Genomic DNA, 23123 nt, shown 5'->3' with positions numbered 1-23123 from the left:
TGGGCTGGTATCATCAAAGATGAGCTTGTGGGGCCTTTTCGGGTTGAGGATGGAGTCAAGCTCAACTCCCAGTCCTACTGCCAGTTCCTGGAAGACACCTTCTTCAAGCAGTGGTACAGGAAGAAGCCTGCATCCTTCAAGAAAAACATGATTTTCATGCAGGGCAATGCTCCATCACACGCGTCCAAGTACTCCACAGCGTGGCTGGCAAGAAAGGGTATAAAAGAAGGAAATCTAATGACATGGCCTCCTTGTTCACCTGATCTGAACCCCATTGAGAACCTGTGGTCCATCATCAAATGTGAGATTTACAAGGAGGGAAAACAGTACACCTCTCTGAACAGTGTCTGGGAGGCTGTGGTTGCTGCTGCACGCAATGTTGATGGTGAACAGATCAAAACACTGACAGAATCCATGGATGGCAGGCTTTTGAGTGTCCTTGCAAAGAAAGGTGGCTATATTGGTCACTGATTTGTTTTTGTTTTGTTTTTGAATGTCAGAAATGTATATTTGTGAATGTTGAGATGTTATATTGGTTTCACTGGTAATAATAAATAATTGAAATGGGTATATATTTGTTTTTTGTTAAGTTGCCTAATAATTATGCACAGTAATAGTCACCTGCACACACAGATATCCCCCTAACATAGCTAAAACTAAAAACAAACTAAAAACTACTTCCAAAAATATTCAGCTTTGATATTAATGAGTTTTTTGGGTTCATTGAGAACATGGTTGTTGTTCAATAATAAAATTAATCCTCAAAAATACAACTTGCCTAATAATTCTGCACTCCCTGTACATTTCCCCATAGCCCTGTGGCCCAAACAACGTTCCAGTCAAATGTAGATCCAATACTAAACACCAGGCTTCGGATCAGAAAAATGAGTGCATGGCGATACACCTGAGCTGACAGTCTGACATGCCAGAAGATGAACTTACTATTTGAGTGATATAACCTTTACTGTGCCTCAGCCTTTCATCAAATTCAAGAAAACATTGGCATTTGTTTGTACAGGTCTTCTGCAAATAAATAGAGTTCCACATTGAATAGTAAAATCTGCCAAGAAGAACTAAAGGTAGAGTCTTTTCAAGGTGTTGTGTACGTTCAAGAACGTTTTGTAAATGTTCTGTAGCTTTTACACCCCCCCAAATGATTCTTCTCATTACCAAGTCTTGACTTAATAACAATTTCAACATGCTAGGTTACATTGTTTACTGATGTCACTATTGCCAAATAACTTGTTGATTCATATGGTGGAAATGCTGGCAATAGTCTGGTGGGTGATATTTTGTAGAAGGTGAGGCTTTGCACAAAAGCTCATCTGTTGCAAAGATTTTCACATCGATTCTGGAAAATATGAACCTGGTTATAAATCCTCTTAACACTGAAGCATCAGGAATATTCTTCAACAATGGTGGGAACAGTTAGAATAGAGTGTGCATTATCTGTTAAAGACCACTTTGGTCTCTGGCCTATTCCTTTGCAGTCAAAACCAGAAAAACTTGGTATGCCCCTGGAAACACGTCATCCATGGCCAGGTCTACAGTCACACTTCCCAGTCACTGCGCTGAACGGAGTTCCAAGGTGACAACCTAACACAATACATGAACTGTTTGATGCTGTTGTTTCAAAGGAGAAACAATTAAATGGACCATCTCACTCATGAGAGGCCTTTAAGGTTTTGTTTAATGCAATAAAGGCAATGCAAGCAAAAACTGTGAAGCATACATTGAGCTTTTCGTGAACGTTTGGCACTGTACTTTCTAAAAACACAAAGGCTTTGAGAGACCAAACACCTCACTGCTAATCATCATTGGTGTCTGGCACATTTTAAATTACTATTAATGAGTTTTATTAGTGTGTGCTTGTCACAGGGAGCATGGCATAACTTAGACCCAAAGACACTGGACAACTGAAATAACAGTCATATGGAACGGTACTGAATTGTAAATGGATTGGAACTCCTATATTTAAATAAATCCAAACGTTTGTTCATCAAGAGAGACTGATTTGGGCACATATCAAACAGTAATAATAAACAGCAGCACCACACAATGCTACAAAAGAGTAATTTCTATATAAGAAAGATAACATTTGTAGAAAGTGGTATGTACCAAGGCAGACAATTTGGCAGAACCACTGACTGAAAAGAAATGAGTTCTTTAACCTTTTTCAGGCTCAGATGGCTTACCTCATACGAAATCTGCAAAGGGTTTTCAATTAAGTAAATCAGCTGCATACATTAAGGTCTTACACACTAAGCAATCAAAAACCTATCTAATTATTTATTAGTGCACATAAATATGCCTATACAGAGACAAACATTCAGAGCAAACTGGACAGTTGTAATACAAGACAACAGTCAATCATTTCTGCTTTTATCTTACCTTTTGATGACCTGGGCTCTCCAATAGCTGCTGTTTTAATCTAAGCTCTTTTTCCATTATTTCTCTCATTTTCAGATTTACCTGAAGTAAAAGGGTAACATAATTTACATTAATTCCTCCAAAATCCAAAGATATCCACAGAAAACATTTCTGTATGTTCTACTCAACTCCAGAGCTAACAAAACTTAAAGACGAAAAAAGCATGTAACTGTAAATCCAGTTCTCAAATGTTCTGTTTCATGGATTTGCATGCTTTAAAATATTTCACAAGCAACATAAATAAAGAGAGGCAGATGATTTGCACAGGCATTTTTAGTCACTTATGGGCAAGAGTGCACATACATGCCACAAAGCAAATTCTTCAAAATCTTTATGACATGGTTAAACTGATCCAAAAATAAAAATGTTAGGTCCCCACACAATCTGTTCTGCCTTCCATCATTAAAATGCAATGGCCAGTGCCTCAACAACAGAGGCTACAGCCAATAAACCAAATTAGTCACATGGCCATTGTGATTACGAAAATGTTGCACATAAAGTAAAATGCAAACATTTGCAAAAAAAGGTTTTATAAATATGCAGGAAATAAATGATAAAGGAACTACAACCAAACATTATAAGAAGTACCTCTGAACACAATCCATACATTCAACAGAGTGGCTTTTCAGTTGCATATGATGACATCTAAACACAACACTACCGATATGTGCACATATTATGTTATGGGGGTGTTGAGCTTTTGAGTGAAAAAACTTAACTGCAGCAGAATTTCACCTTGAAATTTCTTGCACAAAAAGAAGCTGACCTTTCTGCGCCATTGATCCTTTTTTCTGAAACTAATACCACAGTCAATTTTGAACCCGAGACCTTTGCAGTTATCCTCAAAATTAAGTTCCCACACTACAGCACTTTTTGGATTTTAAAAGAATGCCTTTAAAGAACAAGTTATTTACCTTTCTTAACACCTTATCTGGTACAGACTATCTAGCTGTAGATTCCTTCCCTTAGAATATTCCCTTGGCATCAGACAGGATCTGGTAGTTTTTGATCAGTATCCCTGCGCACTGGTAGGTGAAGACGTCCAGCTCTGTGTCGGTGACATCATTCACGTGGGAAATGACATGCATGTACCTATATCTGATGTTTGTAACCTTCATGACTTTCCACACCAGGAGCGTGGACCCACGATTAAAACTAACCACTGGTGTAAAATACTAAAGTCCTGAGAAGGGTGTCCCTTATGCTGTAATCAGCTCGCAAAGCATGGAAGATGGGAAGGCCGGCAAGGAGTATGCGGCTAGATAGAGTCTCTACCAAACAAGGCGTCACCAAGGCAAGTAACTTGTTCATCAGATAAAGACTTCTAGCTGCAGATTCCCAGAACTCTCTTGTGTAATCAAGGTAGGACAGCGCTCTTATAAGGTCCAGATGGTGAAGTGTTGGAGGGGTGAGGCAGAGCGCAAAAAAAGTCAGAATGATGTTCTGGCCAACATGGAAAATCGTTATAACCTTCGGAAGAAAAGAGACTCTTGTTGAAGGGACCAGCTTGTCCAAGTAGAAGAAGGGGTAGGGAGGGTTCATCAAGAGCTCCTGCAATTCCCAGCACATTCACAGACGCTCCTGATTGATGCAATGCCCACTAGAAATAAAGTTTTGATGGTTAATAGTCAAAGGGGGCATTTATGCAGAGGCTCAAAAGAAGCACACATGAAGAATGTTATAACAAGATTTAAGCTCCCTCAGGGGAATGAGGACTGGCCTCAGGCAAAAAAAATGGGCAGCAAACCTTTTAGAAACCTAGCCACAATTGGCATGACTAAAGAAAAATGGTCCAGCAAACGCAAAAATGCTGAAATGGCTTACAGATAACCTTTAACTGTGCCAAGAGCAGAGCCCTGCTGAGCCAAAGAAAAAGCAAACAGAAGAACCTTAGAGAGAGGTGAAGAAAGAAGGTTGACGTTTTTAGAATCACACCAAGCAACAAAATTAGCAGGCATATACCGGACTTGGTGGAGGGGGTCCTGGCTGCCAGAATAACATCACAGACTTTGGGGGGAAAGGTCAAAATCTACAGCAATTCAATCTCAACACAGGAAGGGTATGCAGGTTTAATGCAGAACCCCCCTCCAATGTTCCTTTGATAGAAGATCCTACTGAAGAGGAAGCATGATCGGGGGACCGATGGTGATGCTCAACGGCTCATTATACCGGTCTAACAGTGCCCATTCCGGGGCCAAAGAATAATTTGGGCCTGACCCGGCCCTTCCTGATCTTCTTCAGAACTCTAGGGATAAATGGTATAGGAAGAAAGACACGCAGGAGGCTAGAGCTCCACTCAAGACAAAAATTGTCCCTTGATTGAAGGAACAAAGGCTTTCAATGCCAAGCAAATCGCCCTAAGTGCCAACAAGTTAATGTGGAACCCAGACTATGCCGGAGACCAGAGTCCCTGGGTTTCACCTTTCCCAGATGAGCGCCCAATCCCAGAAGTGACTAATGTGTCATTACAGTCAGCTCTGGGTGGTGAAGGGAGAGGTGTCTGCCACTGATCCAATCGCGGTTCTTCAGCCACTGCTGCAGATCTTTTGCAGTACCCGCCGAGATCTGGACTATATCAGAGAGATTCCACTGATGCTGAGCCCACTGGGACTTCAAGTCTCACTGCAGAGCCTGCATAAGCAAACAGGTATGTATTACAATCAGGATGAGGAAGCCCATGAGGTCCAGCAACCTCAGGATCATTCTCACTGAAATCGAAGACAAGGGCTTAAACATCATTATCATAGCGTGTATATCCTGGGCTTGCCACTTTGGAGGATAGGCCCAAAACTGAACTGTGTCCATAACAGCTCTGATGAAAAGGAGCGCCTGATATGGAGTCAAGTATGACTTCGGAACACTGATAATAAACACCAGCAAGAACAGAAAGTCCTCCATATTCTGAAGGTGAAAGATGACTCCCTAGGGCAAGCCCACCAACAGCCAATCGTCGAGGCTGCAGAGAACTGTAACCCCTGACCTCCGCAGAAGAGCTGTAACCACTGCCATTACTTTCATGAACACTCGATGGGTGCTGGTAAGCCCGGAGGGGAGCATGGTAAACTGAAAGTGCTCTTGGTCTCCTGTGAACATCATGTAATGTCTGTGAGAAGGCAAGATGGAAATGTGGAAATATGAGTCCTGCAAGTCAAACGCCACAACCCAGTGTCCTGGATCCAGGCAGCCAGAGCTTGACAGGGTGTGAGCATTTTCAATTTCTCTTTATTCAGGAAAAGGTTGAGAAGGCGAAGGTCTAGGATAGGACAAAGGCCTCCTTATTTATTGTGCCCCAGAAAGCAGCAGCAATAGCAACCAATACCTATTTCTGATGTCAGCATCCTCTCTATAGCTCTCTTGGCCAAGACAGTAACCACTTCCTGACAGAACATGGAGAGGTGGTCCTCAGTCAGCCGGTGAGAAGTAGGTGACATGGGTGGAGGGGTGGTCACAAAGGGGAGGGAGTAGCCCCTTTGGAAAATTTGCAAAGCCTAACTGTCCAATATTACTGACCGCCAGTGGTGCAGGTGATGGTGTATCCCCCCACTGAATGCTCATGATGGTCGAAGGGCAAAATCAAGGGGCTTGGAGGCTGCAGCTGCTGGGTGGTTTGTGTTGGCCTGGGGGGAACTGGGACTACCTGCCCCACGTGGTCTATGAGATCCACGTCCTAGGCGACGAAAATGCTAAGAAGCCTGTTTGATATGGCAGCTGGGAGGGTAGGCTTGCGGTTGGAGGCCCCTTCCACGACCACGAAAGGAGCGGGAAGCAGACGGGGATTGACGAGGGGCCATAAACAAACCCAAGGACCAGGCCGTAGCTCTGCGGTCTTTTAAGTGCTTCAGCATAGAGTCACCCTTCTCTTAAAAAAAAACAAGAACCATCAAGAGGCATGTCCACTAGTGAGGTTGGACCATCCTCTGACAAGCCAATGGTTCTCTGTCTGGCATGGCGCCACAAGGCCAACAACAATGAAACTGCTGTTCCCAGCAAGTCAGTTGCGTCCAGTCCACATCATATGGTGACATTTTCTGCGTCTCACCCATCAGCAACAGCTTGGGAGGGTATGGTGTGGGCCTCCTACAGGACTACAGGCAACACTTCTGCAACCTAACTACAGATTGTCTGGTAATATTAGCCCAAACGGCATACAGTGCTCACCAACTTGAGTGCAAGACTGGCAGAAGGTAACATTCACTTCCTAAAAAGGATCCAGCCTCTTTGATGACTTATTCAGTGGAGTGCTAGGGAATGCTCCAGAGTTAACTCTAGCGGTGGAGGCTTGGACCACCAAACTACCCGGGGTGGGTGCTGGGTAAGGAAAATGGGGTCCCCCAGGAGTGTGGCAGTGACAGCGGGAAATTGTCCTTTGAACAGGAGCCCCTTGCTAGGCTTAGGCCAGGCCACAAATAGAAAGTCATTAAGGCTTCATTAAAGGGGAGTAAAGGTTCAGAAGGTCAGCTTCTGGCTAAATCACCTCTGTCAAAATGTTTGCTTTCACGGCCACTGTGAGCAGCTGAAGTTTCAAGACCTCAGGTGCCCTATGCACCACCATAGCGGAACAGGCCCCATCCTCCGTACCCACGTTAGGAGGAAGGACCAAAGCCACTGTCAGGTGAGGTGTCTAACCCACTGTACTCTGTCAGTTCCTCATACCAGTTTTTCCTCATCTCATCTAGCAGTTGCTGGTGTCCATAAGGGTCCTCAGACCCTTCCCATTCATCTATCTCTCCAGGCCCGTCAAAGGCAAATGGCACTGGCTCCGAACCAGAGAGCATGGCCCTGGCCCGCGCAAGAACCAGAGTCGGATGATGACCATAAGGCTTCGTGTTGGAGTCAGCAATGCCGATAGAGATGGCGCCACCAGCACTGTAGCGAGCGCTGAAGAAGATCTCAATTGCGGTTCTGCTCCAAGTCCAAGACAGGATCTATGGGGCCTGACTACAGTCAAAGAAGAACCACCAGAGTGGATCAGTGGGGACCCTCCACCATCCGTGGGGCCCAAAGGCACTACAGAGGGGCCAGCCCACCTAAATATGAGGCTCATGGCTTCAAAACATTTTTTAAGCTGGACAGGGGTGGGGGGTCGCTCTGGCTTCAGGAAAGTCAGGGAAGCGTGGAGTGGGCCCAGACTCTGGCTACGCCTAAGCGGATACTTGAGTGCATACGCTGCCGCACCTCATCAGAAGATTTTGATGATCGCAGCCAAGACCCCTTCGACTTCTTATGTTTATGTGACTTACAGGACATTTCCAACTACTTCGAGTAGGATGGTGACCGACCGACCAGGTGAGGCTCCACGAACGATCCCAGGACCTTCCACGCAACTAGGATCTTCAGCGTCGTGGGGTCGCCAAATGTCAGCTGGCGAGCAGTTTGCAGGACCAATCCCTCAGCACCTTCTGGTATATGGGGTTGATGTCTTCGTAGGTCTTGGAGCTATGGTCCTTCTCCAAGCACCACAAACAAATCAAGTTTGGGTCTGTCACAGACATCTGCCTGTGACGGGCACTACATGCACTGAAACCAGAAGGTTTCTTTGGGAGCACCCTGTCACACAAGGAGAAAGAATCTCTATATAAAAAAAAAAGTTTGTCAAAAGTTTAAGAAAAAGCCAAAAAAAAAACTGAGGGTAGCTTTTCACGGATCAGCGCTATCTGTCGTGCAAAGGAAAAAGCAAAGAACTGACGCCTGCACACGAGGGTGGCACCTTTGCAGGTACCACACACATCATTTCCAGCTTTGATGATGCAGAGACAGAGCGAACAGCGCCACCTACGGCACACAGTGTTACTGCTCAGATATGTCTGGGTCCAGTCTAATGACTGGATAATATTCTATACGTGAGGAATCTGTGGCTAGAAAGCTCTATCAGATCTTACAGGTAGATCAGACGACAGTCCAATGAATTTGACTGTCTGAAGTATGAATTTAGGTTTGGTGTGTAATTTAACAGGTTAAAACAGACTTTTTAATCAGTTGACTCAACACAGTGTTGAGCTCCCGCCTGGATGCAGAAGACTTCACCGAAGGGTATGCCATTGAATGTCCTTCAAGGAATTCCTTGATAACGCTTGAAGAAACTAATATTCTCTACTATGCAGAAGAACACTGAAAATGCTGATAAGTAAACTTAAACAGAACTGTGGGCGAGCCCTGACTTGGCTAACTGTTGCAGATATGTGGCTATTTGATGTAGTTTTGGATACAGGATGTAAGCCCTTTTAACAGGAACAGAATATTTTCCATTTGGCCAGGTAAGTGGTGCTCCAGCTTGGGCTAGGATGTTGCAGCATTTAGGGGAACACCTGAACAGGAGAATTTGGGAATTTAGGAGCCATGCAGACAAACAGATGCTGGATAGTCTCCTCTCTTGCACTGGTCAGAGAGCGCCCTGTGGAACATGCAGAACTTTCATCAGATGAAGGTTTGTGAACCAGTGTTTGCAGGACAAGGCTGCTGTTATCAGAATCAGCTGCCACCTTAGTCTTTTATGTTTAATGACCTTTCCACCTGTGAAATAGGAGAAGTAGAAAAGATGAGGCAAATGTCTTGAATCATAAAATTTTAAAGGACCTACCCCTCCTCCCTCTGCCAACGCCTCCTCCTTTCCCCCACCAAACCTAGTTGTCAGTGCCTTCTAGCAAAGTACCCACATTTATTGCTGCTTTTCCCTTGCAAATACATCTAGGTTTAGAAGAAACAAAAAATTGAAGACTTTGGCTTGGTTCAGTTTCCATTCATGGTCAACAGTCACTGCATGGATAAAAGTGTTTGCTCACACATTTGACCCTTGGTAGATGGCCGGCCATCATGAAGATGTTGTGGCTGATCTACCAACCCCAACGACATTGAGCCTCCAACCAGAGACTTTATTACCACATGCTTCTAAATATGAAAAACAGGATTGTTGTTGCCTTGTCTTATCAAAAACAGTAAATTTGGAAATCATCTTGGATGGAATAGTTTGTGACCCCTCCTGACTGTTTGGAGCTCTGACAGATAGATAAGGAGCAATCTCTCCTCTTGGGAGCAGTGATCCCTTGCATCTAGTTCGAGCAGGTGGGCCTCCAACCTTCCATGGATGCCTCTACCTTCATGATAAAATGTTGCCTCCGGTTGAAATAGCAAGTCTACTGCAATGTGGCCTTTGTCAGCCACTAGATAAGAGCTGAATTTGTTCCTGATGTAATCTAGATGTGTTGGTCGAATGATCCAGTGGTTTGTAGCCACCTAGCATCCAATGCTTCCTGGACAGATGACGTAAACAGGTGGCAATACGGAATTATGTGGAACGCAGGAGGGTGCCCAAATCCTAGCAGAGACTAAGATTCTCCTTGAAATTTACCATCTGCTTCACTTGCCTTTGTCAAAGTTTGAATTCTGAGGCAAAGGCTTTCCCAGAAACTAAATATGGGAGGATGGCTTGAGAGGAGGTTTGCCAGAGAGTTCAGAAAAGATTCAGAACTGCGGAAGAGCAACAGGCAGGTGTTTGTGGGTCTTTTGGCCAAGGTTTGCGTACGACTTTCACTTGATCAGCCAGCTGTTCAGTTAGGTGAACACATGGTGCCCCTAAAGATAAAAGAAAGCTAAACCAGTGCCATGAAGTTGATAAAGATCCTTGAAGCCAACTTTAAGCTAAATGGAAGAATTTTAAAATAGTGGCATTTAGCTACTTAGAACCGCAGAATTAATGGTGTCTGGAATGGGATGGAATTCATAAGCATACGTCTTCGTATGCAACTCAACCATAAGCTACCCCTTGCAGAACTTCTTCCAGAGAAACTATTGAAAAATATAATTTGTTTGTTGCTGGTGATTCAAGTTAGAGCTCCATTCTCCAACCCATTCATTTACAATAAAAAAGCTGGAGTAAATCAAACCCCTTTCATCCCTGGGATTTTGGGACAGGCTCCAGGATCTCTTTTTTCAGCATGACAATGCACTCCAACTGTAATAGCTAAAGATGCTACTATATCATTTTGTGTTGCACACAGTGTGGTTGCTGAATGTTCTCCAGTGTGTAGCTGAACCCGAACACATATATAATGCATCTATCAGATTGTAATGGCTTCCTAGTAAAGATAGCAGTCTTCCCACTATCCATGCTCTCTGGTGCTTGCTCCCAGAGAGAGGTCAACAACCGCATTGCTTGCTGATTGGCTCGAGTGTTTCACCTCTTCCTTGTCTGCTATTTGTACTGCAAGGAACCAGGAAGGCTCAATGTCTGTGGGTAATAAGGCTGATGCCTAATAAAGCAGTTGATGCTAGAAGCATTACGGAAAATACTGCCACGAAAGGACAACTGCACTCTATACCATGTCCCTGTAGAGTGTGTTAGATGTTGCTACTGCAGCATACCAAGAGACCTGGCTGTCTCAGCTTTTATAGATTGTAACGCCTTACCTACAGGGCATCCAAAGAAGTCATCACCGTCATAAGGCATGTCAAAAAATGTGTTTTGCAGTTCACCTTTCTATTTGTGGACCACTGCATCTACCATCAGACTACATTCTATCCTTGCAACAACCACAGGGCATCAATTACAGACCCCAAAACTCACTCCCTTCCTTAGAATTTCATTGGTTTCTTGCTCTTTCTCATCTTTTTGACTCTGATACTTAAAGTAATCACTATTTTGCCAGAATTTTCTGCCAGTGTGAGAACTCCTCCCGAAAATATTTACCCCCTTTCTCAATCTATAAGAGTGGTGCATCTGGAGAATCAGCCCAAGAATACTCCTTGACACAAGCAAGGATGCTGTGCAGATTAGTTATAAAGCCATGACATTATAGCTAATCATGATATTGGAGCCTGAATAACCATCATCCCTTCCTGAATACGGTCAATAGCGGATAAAGATCATCACTTTTTGCAACAGTTGCTTAAAATCTTAAAGGAAACTATTTCCATTACTGTCACTGGGAGCTCAAAGGATGTGGAGTGGAACGGTGCATGGTCATCTGAAGAAGACTCTTGATAGGTTGGGTAAGGATAATAAGAGCCATATAGCCAACTCCTTCATTTTGTCACAAAGTGAAATCGTCAGTAACTTTCCCCTCCTCTATTTTATCTGCCTCACCAACAGGCTTTGTAGAGCTGTATGCTGAACAGACATGAGCTGATTTGATGGCACAGGTAGGTATGGGTGCAGGTGCCAGTAGGGGAAGTTGTATGGAAGGAAGCTGCTGTGGTGGTGGTCGGTGGTGTGGCTGGAGCCATGTGTAATATTCTGATATAATGCAACAGACATCATTGATCAGTACCTGCAACATCAAAGTGACTTAAGAAGGGTTATCCACAATGTGACCAACTTTAGTGCTGGGCATATTATGGATGATCATACACCCATTCTGTTTTTTTAATTTTTTATATATACGTTTTATTAGGCAAGAATCAACCTTATCACCTTCCTTTTACAAAAAACAGTTTACAAATCCTCATGTCCCGAAATCCTCATGTCCCGAAATCCTCATGTCGGGATAGGGAGAAAAAAAAGAGAGGAAAAGCGGATAAAGAAAATACATTCAACAAAATCAATCCGATACTGTACAAGCTCTATTTCACTCATAGATCTATTTCTTCCAACCATTTAGTCAGTGGTGCCCAAATTCGTCCCTCCTACGCCTCTTCTTATAGCCTTTAAGTCTGTATAAGCTCAATTCGATACAATGGACCACTAATAATCTTAACCTCCACGTTGAAAATGTCGTTTTTTTTTTTTTCATCGAGTCAGGAGTTATACAAAGTTGGAGTATCGCAATCGCTATGTAGAGAAAATGTCTTCCTTTTTTTATTATATGCCCCATATTTTCCAGCGGATCCATCACACCTAACACCTCCAGCGTCGGTGTTAGTTTCACGTTTTCTCCAATTGTATCACTGAGCAACCATTCTAATTAACCCAACAATGGTTTGAATCTAGGGCATGTATAAAAAATATGTAATATCTCTGCTTCCGCCCCACCACATCGATTGCACTTCCCACCAGATCCTCCCCACTTTCTCAAATTTGCTGGTGTATAACACAGGTCAAATGCCATCTTGTAATGCTGCGTTTTCAAGTTGGCTGAGAGAAAGGTTTTTCCTGCTATATCTAATGACTCTTGCAGCCACCCGCCCTCTTTACCCACACGATTAACCCATCTATCATTCTGTTGCACAAGGTCATCCTGCTGGGCATCTATTAACAAAGTATATATTATAACCATCTTCTCCCTGCGACATATAGTCTCTATTAATGTTATCTTATCCATTAACGGCATAGTCAGTCTGTGACGATGGAGAAAATCTCGAATTTGCAAGAACTTACAAAAAATAAGACCCGGGTAAACCATATTGTATCTGAAGCTCCTGAAAAGATTTACAGACTGAGTTTACATATAGATCCCCAATCTTCCTTAACCCTGGCTGTCGCCAGATTGCCAGAATATGATCCCTAAAAGTAGAAAAGGGGAGGACTCAGTGGAGTATATGCAATAATCTTGCCCAGCCCAACCCATCGTTTTAGCTGCATCCAGACCTTATATTCTGCTCGCAGAGTCTTAAATCTCACCTTTTTAAAGTAGCTGGGTTCTACAAATTTCAACAACCAGCCTTTTGCCTCAACATCCAACGTCATTTCATACAAGGAGGATTGCCCTTCTTGCTTACTCTCCCTTACCTCCCCAGTTATCAATCCAGCCATATATTGGAGGCAGCAGGCATAATAATATAGGGTAAAATTGGAAACTGCCCAGCCTCCTCGACATTTTGGAAGCGTCATGTATTTCATAGCCCTTCTTGGTTTGGCATATCCCACATAAAATTATTACTAATTGTCGCTAATTTGTTTAGCCAACTTTTTGCAAGCCCTAAAGGGATCGCGGAAAACAAATACAATACTTTTGGCAAGACAATCATTTTTACAACCTTGCAGCGACCCTCAAGTGATAAATATAGATAATGCATTCTGTCCAAATCGCTCTTCACTTTACTTAACAGAGGGGCTAAGTAAAGTTCCACCACCTGGTTAACAGCGGCAGTAACTTTGATCCCCAATACACAGCCTCTGCCACCACCCGGTTATCTTTGGTCAAGGTATACGCTGAACACAAAATCTGTGTCTTATCCACATTTCACTTATATCCAGAGTATCCTCCAAAGTTTCTGGCCATCTCTTCAATTTCCTTAAAGGTTATTTCAGGATCAATTGTTGTTACTGCTATATCGTCTGCATAAACAAACACCTTATATTCTTCCCCATAATAGGTCACTGGCTTAATATTGATGCACCTCTCCAATTTAGATAAAAAAGGATCTATATATAATGCAAAGAACAATGGGGAGCAAGGACACCCCTGTCTGGTGCCCCTGGAGATCGATATAATACCTGAGTCTAGCCCTCCCAAAATCGAGCTTTGGGGGTCCTGTATATAGCACTTACAGCTGTTAAGTAGCCTTCCCAAAACCCCTTCCATTTCAAAAATTTGAAACATGGCCAAATGGACTTTCCCCTTGAAATTCATTCTATGTTTCCAATATCTTCAGTTGTGAAAGAGGACATACCTTATAAGGTAATGTTTCTGAAGGTAGCAGGTACACCTAAGCACCTTTGTGTCGCAACAAAGCCAACACGCACTACTTCTTGGAGACCTTCAACAGTTAACTGCTTCTTCGCTTTATCACCAGCTTTGTTGGTGCTACAGGCGTTCAAGTGAAAGATTTGGGAAGCAGATGGTTATAGGCAGAGAAGTCCTCAATGATGGCTAACCTGTTGATTGATGATAGTGAATAAACTGTGAAGTGCATGGCTACTCTAGTTGTCGGTGGCAGAATGAGCACCCACAGTCATCTTCTACAAATTAGGCAGCTGTAGCTTCACTTTAGAAGAACCCAAGTGTGTCTCAAATGGGCTGTCTGGATTTGTACTGCCATCCGTGAGAAATCTGCAGAAGCAGATGACAATTCTTCTGCTGGTTCTCCCTTTTTTTTGGAAGCCTTACATTGCTCCAAATAATGTGAGAAATGTTTTAGTTTTTTGGTGAGATAGATTGTGTGCACTCTTTTTCTGAAAAAAGTGTGTCAGTAACCAACCTCCAAAGACACTCCCTTTAAGTAATTCATGGGTTTTGTGGAAAAACTTCTGCATCTAGCAACCATTGTCTTTTTACCATGGAACGAAACATTTGCATTCCTTGTGCAAATCTCCCACGTACAAATATATTTTTTATGCACAGGAGCAACAACTCTGTAGAAGGATTCTTTGGACATTAATGAGATTAACTGCAGAAAACACAACGTTTTCACCTGCTCCACAGTCTCAAGGCAGAAAACTCAGAAAATAAATTATCATCACTGTTTGGGCCTTTCGCTGTCAGATCATTTGGTGGGTAAGGTGACAGCCCTTTCAGGTACTTTTTCAAAGAATATGTCTGTAAGAAGGCTACTGAGAGACTCCCAAATCAACAGAAGAAGAATGATCCATAAAAGATCCAATGCTGGATAACAAGACTTTAAAAATGCAAATGAGGAGCTTCTCTGAAGCCTCTTCAGTGTGTACTCTAAATATGTTGGCCACAAACTAGAGAAAGAAACATTAGATTTAAACATATGCAGGGAAGCATGCTCACTCACATTTCTCAATCATGATTCTTACTGTCAGTAGCACAATCCAAACCACCAGCAGGTAAATCAATTCCCACAGAATATAAAATTTGTAAAAACGTGCAGTCTGTACTTATTATAACTAAATATCTCTTCACCCAATCTCTGTATTATGGCTCCAGATTTAAAATGAATGCTTCCTTAGATGGACGTATATCAGAATATGAGAAACCTTTCTGCTCTTGCACAAAATGGGGAAGCACCACAATCTAAATTATGAGACTGAATAAGGAAGAAAACAAGTTACTTACCTGCAACTTCAGTTATCCATTACTGGTATCTTTCATAAATTCACATGCTTGAATCATCCCCGTCGAAGTGGGAGTCCCACGGTACATAAACAGCAATAATTAACAAATACACATTTTTTTCTATAGGCTATAATGGCAACACCAGTCACTCATATAGCCTATCCAAGTCCTTTTGTGAAAAGGACTCAAACCTGGCTGCCGGCCAATCAGGTACCAGCACCCTCTAGAACACTCTCCAGAGAAGCTCCTTCCCTCAGATTTTCTAGCACGAGAGTGAAAAAGATTATGACCTGAGAGGAAATGCGAGCATCTAAGGGGAGGAGGGTGGGTCGCATGTGAATTTATGAAAGATACCAGTACTGGATAACTGTAGTTACAGGTAAGTAACTTGTTTTCTTAACCAGTATTGGATCTTTCATAAATTCACATGCTTGAATCTGAATAGCCAGCAGTACTCTTGATAAACGTCATGCCCGCAGTGGATGGAGGGTGTGAGCATAGAAATCCTCTAAAACACATTATCAAATAACCAGCTCATAAATCTTGTATTATGAGTCCAATACAAATATACATATATATATATACACACATATATACCTTAAATATATATATATATATATATATATATATATATATATATATATATATATATATTCCTTCACAAATGGCATTCCTATTGCTGAACACTTTAAGGATGGGTGCCTCCTCCATGCAAATGGCATGCACGGTAATTACAGCAAAATAAAAAGGCTCCACTTTGGAGCCGAAAGGAGCACTCTATGGATTCCCAGCTTCCTCTAACATGACGCGTTTCGGCTGACTTGCCTTTCTCAAATGCCGGTAAATAAAGAGAAACACTCACTTGCAAATGCTTTAAATACTTGTCCTTCTTTATTCTCCTCGCTGTACTTGTAAGTGAAATGGGACTGACATGTCTCCATAAATCACATAGTTGCAAGCGTCGCCATAGTAGCATATGTTTATCTGATATTCAAAGTCCCAGTTCATTTATATATATAACAGTATCTCAAACTATATTGCATAGCAATTATAGACAATTGCATATAAAATAGTTTCTACACAATAAAGGAAAGGTCTCACCTTAATGAAAGAGATGACGTAAGACAGCTTGTCCAACTAGAGAGTCAGTTCTCTGCGACGACTCCAAACAGTAGTGCTGCGTAAAGGAGTGCGTAGTCTTCCATGTCGCAGCCTGACATATTTTATCTTGAGCAATGCCCTGACACAGAGCAGCCGATGTGGAGACTGCTCTCGTGCAGTGTGCTCTCAGGCGCTTAGCCAACGATTTTCCTGCTTTGGTGTGGCAAAACTGAATTGTAGAAGCAATCCACCGGGCTATGGTGGCCTTAGTGATCCCTGCTCCTTGCCGTCCATGAGAATAAGATACCAACATCTGATCTGATTTCCTTATTAGTCTGGTACTCTGGAGATAATATTTGAGGCATCTCTTGATGTCCAAAGAATGCAGAGCCTTTTCTGCGATTGTAGATGGATTTGGGAAAAACATTCTTAGTATCACAGGCTCATTCAGGTGAAATGATGACGGCACTTTAGGAATGTACCTGGTGTTGGTCCTGACCAGAACAAAGTCATCCAAAAAAAAACAGAAAAGGTTCTTTAGTGGTAAAAGCCTGTATATTGCTGACTCTCCATGTGGAAGTAACAGCAAGCAGAGTTGCCACCTTCCATGTGATGTACTGGAGTTCAGCTCTGTGAATAGGTTCGAACGGAGCTTTCATTAGCTGAGACAGGACTACATTCAAATGCCACTCTGGCGGAGGTGGACGCACCGGAGGGAAAGTGCAGAAGAGGCCTTTCATGAACTGCTTAATAATCCTGGATGAGCAGAGTTAGGGCATATCAGCAGAGCGTCTATAGGAGGCTATAGCCGCTAAATGAATCTTAACCGATGCATGGCATAGACCGGCCTTCGAGAGGGTGAGAAGGTAAGAGAGAATTTGTTCTGGCTTAATCTGTAAAGGATGGAACTTGTTCTGAGAACACCAAACACAAAATCTCTTCCATTTGAGCTTGTACGTCTTATTTTTACTGTCCTCTCGCGCCCTAGATAAAATCTGTCTGCATTCCTGATCAATGTTCATACCCTGGAATTCTCGGAACTCAGGAGCCATGCGTGCAATTGAAGAGATGTTGGATCGGAATGAAGAATCTGACCCTGATTCTTCGTGAGAAGGTCGTTGTTAGAAATGGGGTCTCTAGTTAGCAGTCGGTTTGCACCCTGTCCAAGTAGGAACCCTCACTCTAGTCACGATAAGGGAGATACCCACTCAGATAACCCCTGCTCACCCCCTTGGCAGCTTGGCACGAGCAGTCAGGCTTCTCAGAAGCAATGTGTAAAGCATTTGCACATAACACACAGTAATAAGTGAAAATACTACAAAAGGACACCACACCAGTTTTAGAAAAATAGCCAATATTTATCTATATAAAACAAGACCAAATACGATAAAAAATCCAACATACAGTAATAAAAATATGAATGCTGCAAGATGTACTTAAGAATACAGTTCCTTGAAATCGATAACTCCACCTGGGGCTATCATGGCGTTCTGAACAACAAAACCAAAAGTTCAGGCTGGCCTCTGCATCGCGGGCCAGTGTCAGGAAGAACCACAAACAGTACCTTGGATTCGCAGGGCGTCGTGATCCTCGCGGTGAGCTCCGGAGAGCGGCGTCGCTGGCATCGGTTCCGGAGTCGGTGCAGGATTCGTCGGGCCCTTAAAGTCACGCACCTCGTGGATCAAACTCCAGGCTGATGAAATCAGGTGCGCTGGCCGGGATGGCGTAGGGGCTGTGATGCGAAGCGGGACGATGCAACGTGCGGTGCCCACAGGTCACGGTGCAGGCTCAGTGACGGCATCCAGCGGCGTCGGTGAAACCAGGACTGCGGTGTGAAGCGGGGCAATGCAATGTGCGGTGTCCACAGGTCATGGTGCAGGCAGCGTCGTCGTCGTTGCGGAAGCGCTGTCGTCTGTAGGCCCAAGCCAGCGGTGCGGGACGGGACGGTGCTTCGTGACCCTCACAAGCGGTGTCCACAGGCCACGGTGCAGGCAAGGATGCCTGGTGACGACACTGGAGCCGATGGTGCTGTTGTCGGTGGACCGGGGCTGCGGGACGGTACAGGACAGTGCTTCGTGCTCCTCATGAGCGGTGTCCACAGGCCACGGTGCAGGCAGCGGCGCCGGTGTCAGCAGAAGTGACGTCGTCGGGGATGCCCAGGCTGCGGTGTGAGCAGGTGACGCCGGAGTGCGGAGCCCACAGGTCGCGGTGCGAGCAGTGGCTCGGTGAAGTCGTCCGATGACTGCGTCGGTGAGACCAGGGTCGCAGTGAGAAGCGGGGCAATACGACTCCGTCCGGCAGGTCTCAGTGCAGGCCAGCAGCGTCGTTGGCGGCGTCGCAGTGGTTTCTCCTCTTGGACAGCACAAAGCACACAGTTCCCAGTGCTGCAGGTCGAGGAAACTAAGTCTTTGGCGTCCCTGAGACTTCCAACAGGAGGCAAGCTCTACTCCAAGCCCTTGGAGAATTTTCATAAGCAGGACACACAGCAAAGTTTTAAGGCAGAAGCAGCAACTGCAGGCAAGTCCAGCAAAGCAACACAGCAAAGGGACAGTACTCCTCCTTCAGCTCTTCTCCTTGGCAGAGGTTCCTTTTGATCCCCGAAAGATTCTAAAAATCTGGGGTTTTGGGTCTTCTTCTTATACCCAGTTCTGTCTTTTAAGTTGGCAAACTTCAAAGCAAAGTGTCAAGTCTTTGCAAGATCCTTCCTTGTCCACGCCAGGCCCCAGACACTCACCAGGGGGGAGGACGGCAATGTGTGAGGGCAGGCACAGTCCTTTCAGGTGTGAGTGACCACTCCTCCCCTCCCCTCCAGCACAGATGGCTAATCAAGATATGCAGGCTACACCCCAGCCCCCTTTGTGCCACTGTCTAGAGGAGAGGTGTGAACAGCCCAACTGTCAAACTGACCCAGACAGGGAATCCACAAACAGGCAGAGTCACAGAATGGATTTCTAAAAGTGGCATTTTCAAACACACAATCTTAAAATCAACTTTACTAAAAGATGTATTATTAAATTGTGAGCTCAGAGACCCCAAACTCCACATGTCCATCCGCTCCCAAAGGGAATCTACACTATAATCAGATTTAAAGGTAGCCCCCATGTTAACCTATGAGAGGGACAGGCCTTGCAACAGTGAAAAACGAATTTAGCAATATTTCACTGTCAGGACATATAAAACACATTACTATGTGTCCTACCTTAACCATACACTGCACCGTGCCCTTGGGGCTACCTAGGGCCTAAGTTAGGGGTGCCTTACATGTAAGAAAAGGGAAGGTTTAGGCCTGGCAAGTGGGTAGTCAAGTCGAAGTTACAGTCAAAACTGCACACACAGACACTGCAGTGGCAGGTCTGAGACATGATTACAGAACTACTTATGTGGGTGGCACAACCAGTGCCGCAGGCCCACTAGTAGCATCTGATTTACAGGCCCTGGGCATCTCTAGTGCACTTTACTAGGGACTTACCAGTAAATCAAATATGCCAATCATGGATGAACCAATCCACAGTACAATTTATATGGGGAGCACTTGCACTTTAGCACTGATTAGCAGTGGTAAAGTGCGCCGAGACAATAAACCAGCAAAAACCAGGAGGTCGGAAGGCAAAAAGACAGGGGAGACATGCCAAAAAGCTGCCAGGTTTAACAGTCGTGGTTGCAGGGAAGGCGCATGGGATTGGCCATGGACCGGAGCATAAGCTCCGTGTATCAGTACTGCCTGGGCCATCTGGGCGCTATGAGAATGATCCTGCCGCACTCAGACTTCATCTTCCTGAGGAGCCTGGGGATCAACGGGATGGGGGGAAAAGCGTAGGCAAAGATCCCAGACCATCTCATCGAAAGAGCATTTCCCCACGACCCCGGGAGTGGGTATCGACTGGCATAGAATTGGCATTTGGCGTTCTGATTGGTGGCAAACAAGTCTAGGATTGGTTGTCCCCAGCATTGGAAGAAGCTGTTGAGTACCTTCTGGTTGAGTTCCCACTCGTGGCAGTTGTCGTCCGTCCTGCTGAGAGAATCCGCTAGGGCGTTGTTGACCCCTGGCAGGTGCTCCACCCTGAGGCAAATATGGCAGTGTGAGCCAGTCCCAAAGAGATTGAGCTTCCCTTGAGAGGGAGAGGGATCTTGTTCCTCCCTGCTTGTTGATATAAAACATACTTGTTGTGTTGTCCATCCAGACAACACTGATGACCCTGCAATGCGTGGAAGAAAAGCCTTGAGCATGAGGTGGTTCGCCTTTAATTCCAACTGATTTATGTGCATTCATTTCTGAACATCCGATCATCTTCCCTGAATGTGCATGTCTTGTAAATGGCCTCCCCAGCCTTCCAAGGAAGCATCTGTGGTGATGATAAAATCTGTTATTGGCGCTAGAAAAGTAAGTCCTTGGGAGAGATGGTTGGTCTGAGACCACCACCGCAAAGTGGTGTAGCACTTATCAAGTCATTGAAGGATCCTTGCGACTGGGTCCATTGGAGCTGTAACTCCTCTTGTAAAGGTCTCATTCTCAATCTTGCTAGACGAACTAGGACGATGGTTGAGGAAATCATGCCTAGAAGCAACTTGAACAGTCGTACTGAAACAAACTTTTTTCTGGAAATACTGACAGCCAAGTTGGCTAGTTTCTGCTGTCGTGCCGGGGTGAGGTATGCCTTGTTTTTGATGGTGTCTAGTTCTGCACCCAAGAATACTCTCCGGCGTGAGGGAAGGATGCCTGACTTCTGTAGATTTACTGTTAGCCCCAAACTGCAAAATAATTTCCGGCAAGCGTTTGTAGCCCTGGACGCTAGTAGTGAAGAAGGAGCTTTTATGAGCCAGTCGTCCAGGTATGGGGCAAGACATTTCATGAAAATTCGTGGAGCTGACTTCAGACCGAATGGGCAAGCTTTGAATTGATAATGGGCACCGGCCACAGTAAAGTGGAGATACTTGCGATGTTTTTGATGTATTGGTATGTGGAAATAAGCATCCTGGAGAACCATTGTTGTCATAAAATCTCCAGGATTGAGAAGGTGTAGGATATCCAACAGCATGATCATCCGAAAGGATTGTTTCCAAAGGAACTTGTTGAGCTTCCTGACATCTAGTATCGGTCTCCATTCCCCTGACTACTTCTTTTTCAAGAAGAACCGGGAATAGAACCCAAGACCTTTTTGCTGAACCGGAACATTTTCTATCGCTCCCTTGGCAAGCATCAGGAATACTTCCTGCTGAAGCAGGCGACGATGGAATGGTCTGGATGTTTCTGGTGGATGATGCGGTGGTTTTTGCATGAATTCCAAGGTATGACCTCTTGTCACTATATCCAGCACCTATTTGTCTGATGTTATGTTTTCCCACTCCTGGATGTAATTGGAAATGTTCATTGAGTCTGTAAATATTGGGGAAGGATAGCCGGTGCCTGGTGATGATCATTGTTTTCTGGGTTGATCCCGGTTTTGGGAACCCTGTCTTCTATTTCCTCCCTGTCTGGCGTATGAGGCAGTGGATGGTTGTCTATACTGCTGCTGATAGGATGGCCTATATTGGGGCTGCTGATACTGCCTGTGAAAGGAACTTTTAAAAGAGGTAAATCCTCTTCCTCTTGCACCTCGAAAGGGCTGTTTCCGGTACTGCAAGGGACCTAGGGACTTAGCAGTATCTGTGTCGGTCTTGATGGCCTGCAGTGCATCGTCTACCTGCTTGCCGAAGAGAGATTCTCAGTCTAAGGCATGTCAAAAATTCTGGACTGCATTTCTGGTCTTAAAGATGTGGCCTTGAGCCAACCCTGTCGGTATAATACTGCAGCACCAGCCAGCTGACGAAAACCAGTGGAGGCTATATCTAGAGCGCAGTCAATTATCTCTTCAGACGTACGCTCACCTTCTTGGAGGATCTTCCGTGCCTCTGCTTGTTTGCTTTCAGGGATGAGGTCCATAAAAGCCTCCCAGTCCAGCAGATGGCTAGGTAGTAGGTTTGACACCTTACTTGGTGAAGTGTCTGTAGGATAGATCGCCGATCTGGGCAAAGATGTGATCTTAACCATGGCTCGAAGATCAGGAGACCTGGAAGAGGTAGGAATGGCCTCTATCTGGCTCACAGGCACCATTGGCATCAGCACTTTTATAACAGATGATCCTTCCATCAACGACGGTCTCGTCGACGATGGTGTCAACGACAGTGGTCTCGTCGACGACGGCCTCGTCGACGGTGTCCTCAACGACAGTGATACAGCCGACGAAGCTCTCGTCTGTGGTGTTGCAGTCGACGGGGCTTTCGTAGACGATGTCATCAACGACAATATTGTCGTCGACGAAGGCGTCGACGTTGTCAGCGACGCAATCTTTTCAGGAATCTTCGTCGACGGAGGTTTAATAGAAGCAATAGGAGCCTTTACCACCGACGTCAAGGTAGTCGTCGCCGACGATGGTCTTGTCGACGAGGTGGTGGAGACAGTAGATGTGAACACCGTCATGGTCGTCACGGTCGTCGACGGTGGTGTCGTCGTCGACTTAATTTTTATGGACACCTTTCTAGAGGTAGAAGTCTCAGAGGAAGGAGAACGGCGGGACGACTCCTTCTTTTGCCGAGGAGGGGATGGCTCAGAAGAAATTGAGCCTTGTAAGCCTTTTGCACCTTCTCTATGATGCAATTTCTGCCGCTTTCTGGGATCTTTCCGCCTGGCCCAGGTCCTCAGATTTGGACCTTTTGTGTAGC

The 23123-nt window shown here is 44.7% G+C and overlaps 1 protein-coding gene across 2 annotated transcripts in view; it reads right to left on the bottom strand.

Annotated features, from left to right (window-relative positions):
• The window catches only part of CAMSAP1 (calmodulin regulated spectrin associated protein 1), a 342698-nt gene that overhangs the window by 187294 nt on the left and 132281 nt on the right, over window positions 1-23123 (bottom strand). For both annotated transcript variants that reach the window (XM_069241639.1, XM_069241640.1), the window contains exon 5: window positions 2392-2472. In XM_069241639.1, the coding sequence (XP_069097740.1) occupies window positions 2392-2472 (81 nt within the window). The remainder of the gene's footprint in view (window positions 1-2391; window positions 2473-23123) is intronic.

This window comes from Pleurodeles waltl, chromosome 6 (genome assembly GCF_031143425.1).
Source record: "Pleurodeles waltl isolate 20211129_DDA chromosome 6, aPleWal1.hap1.20221129, whole genome shotgun sequence".
Taxonomy (NCBI): Eukaryota; Metazoa; Chordata; class Amphibia; order Caudata; family Salamandridae; genus Pleurodeles; species Pleurodeles waltl.
This window is presented reverse-complemented; position numbering and strand designations above follow the sequence as displayed.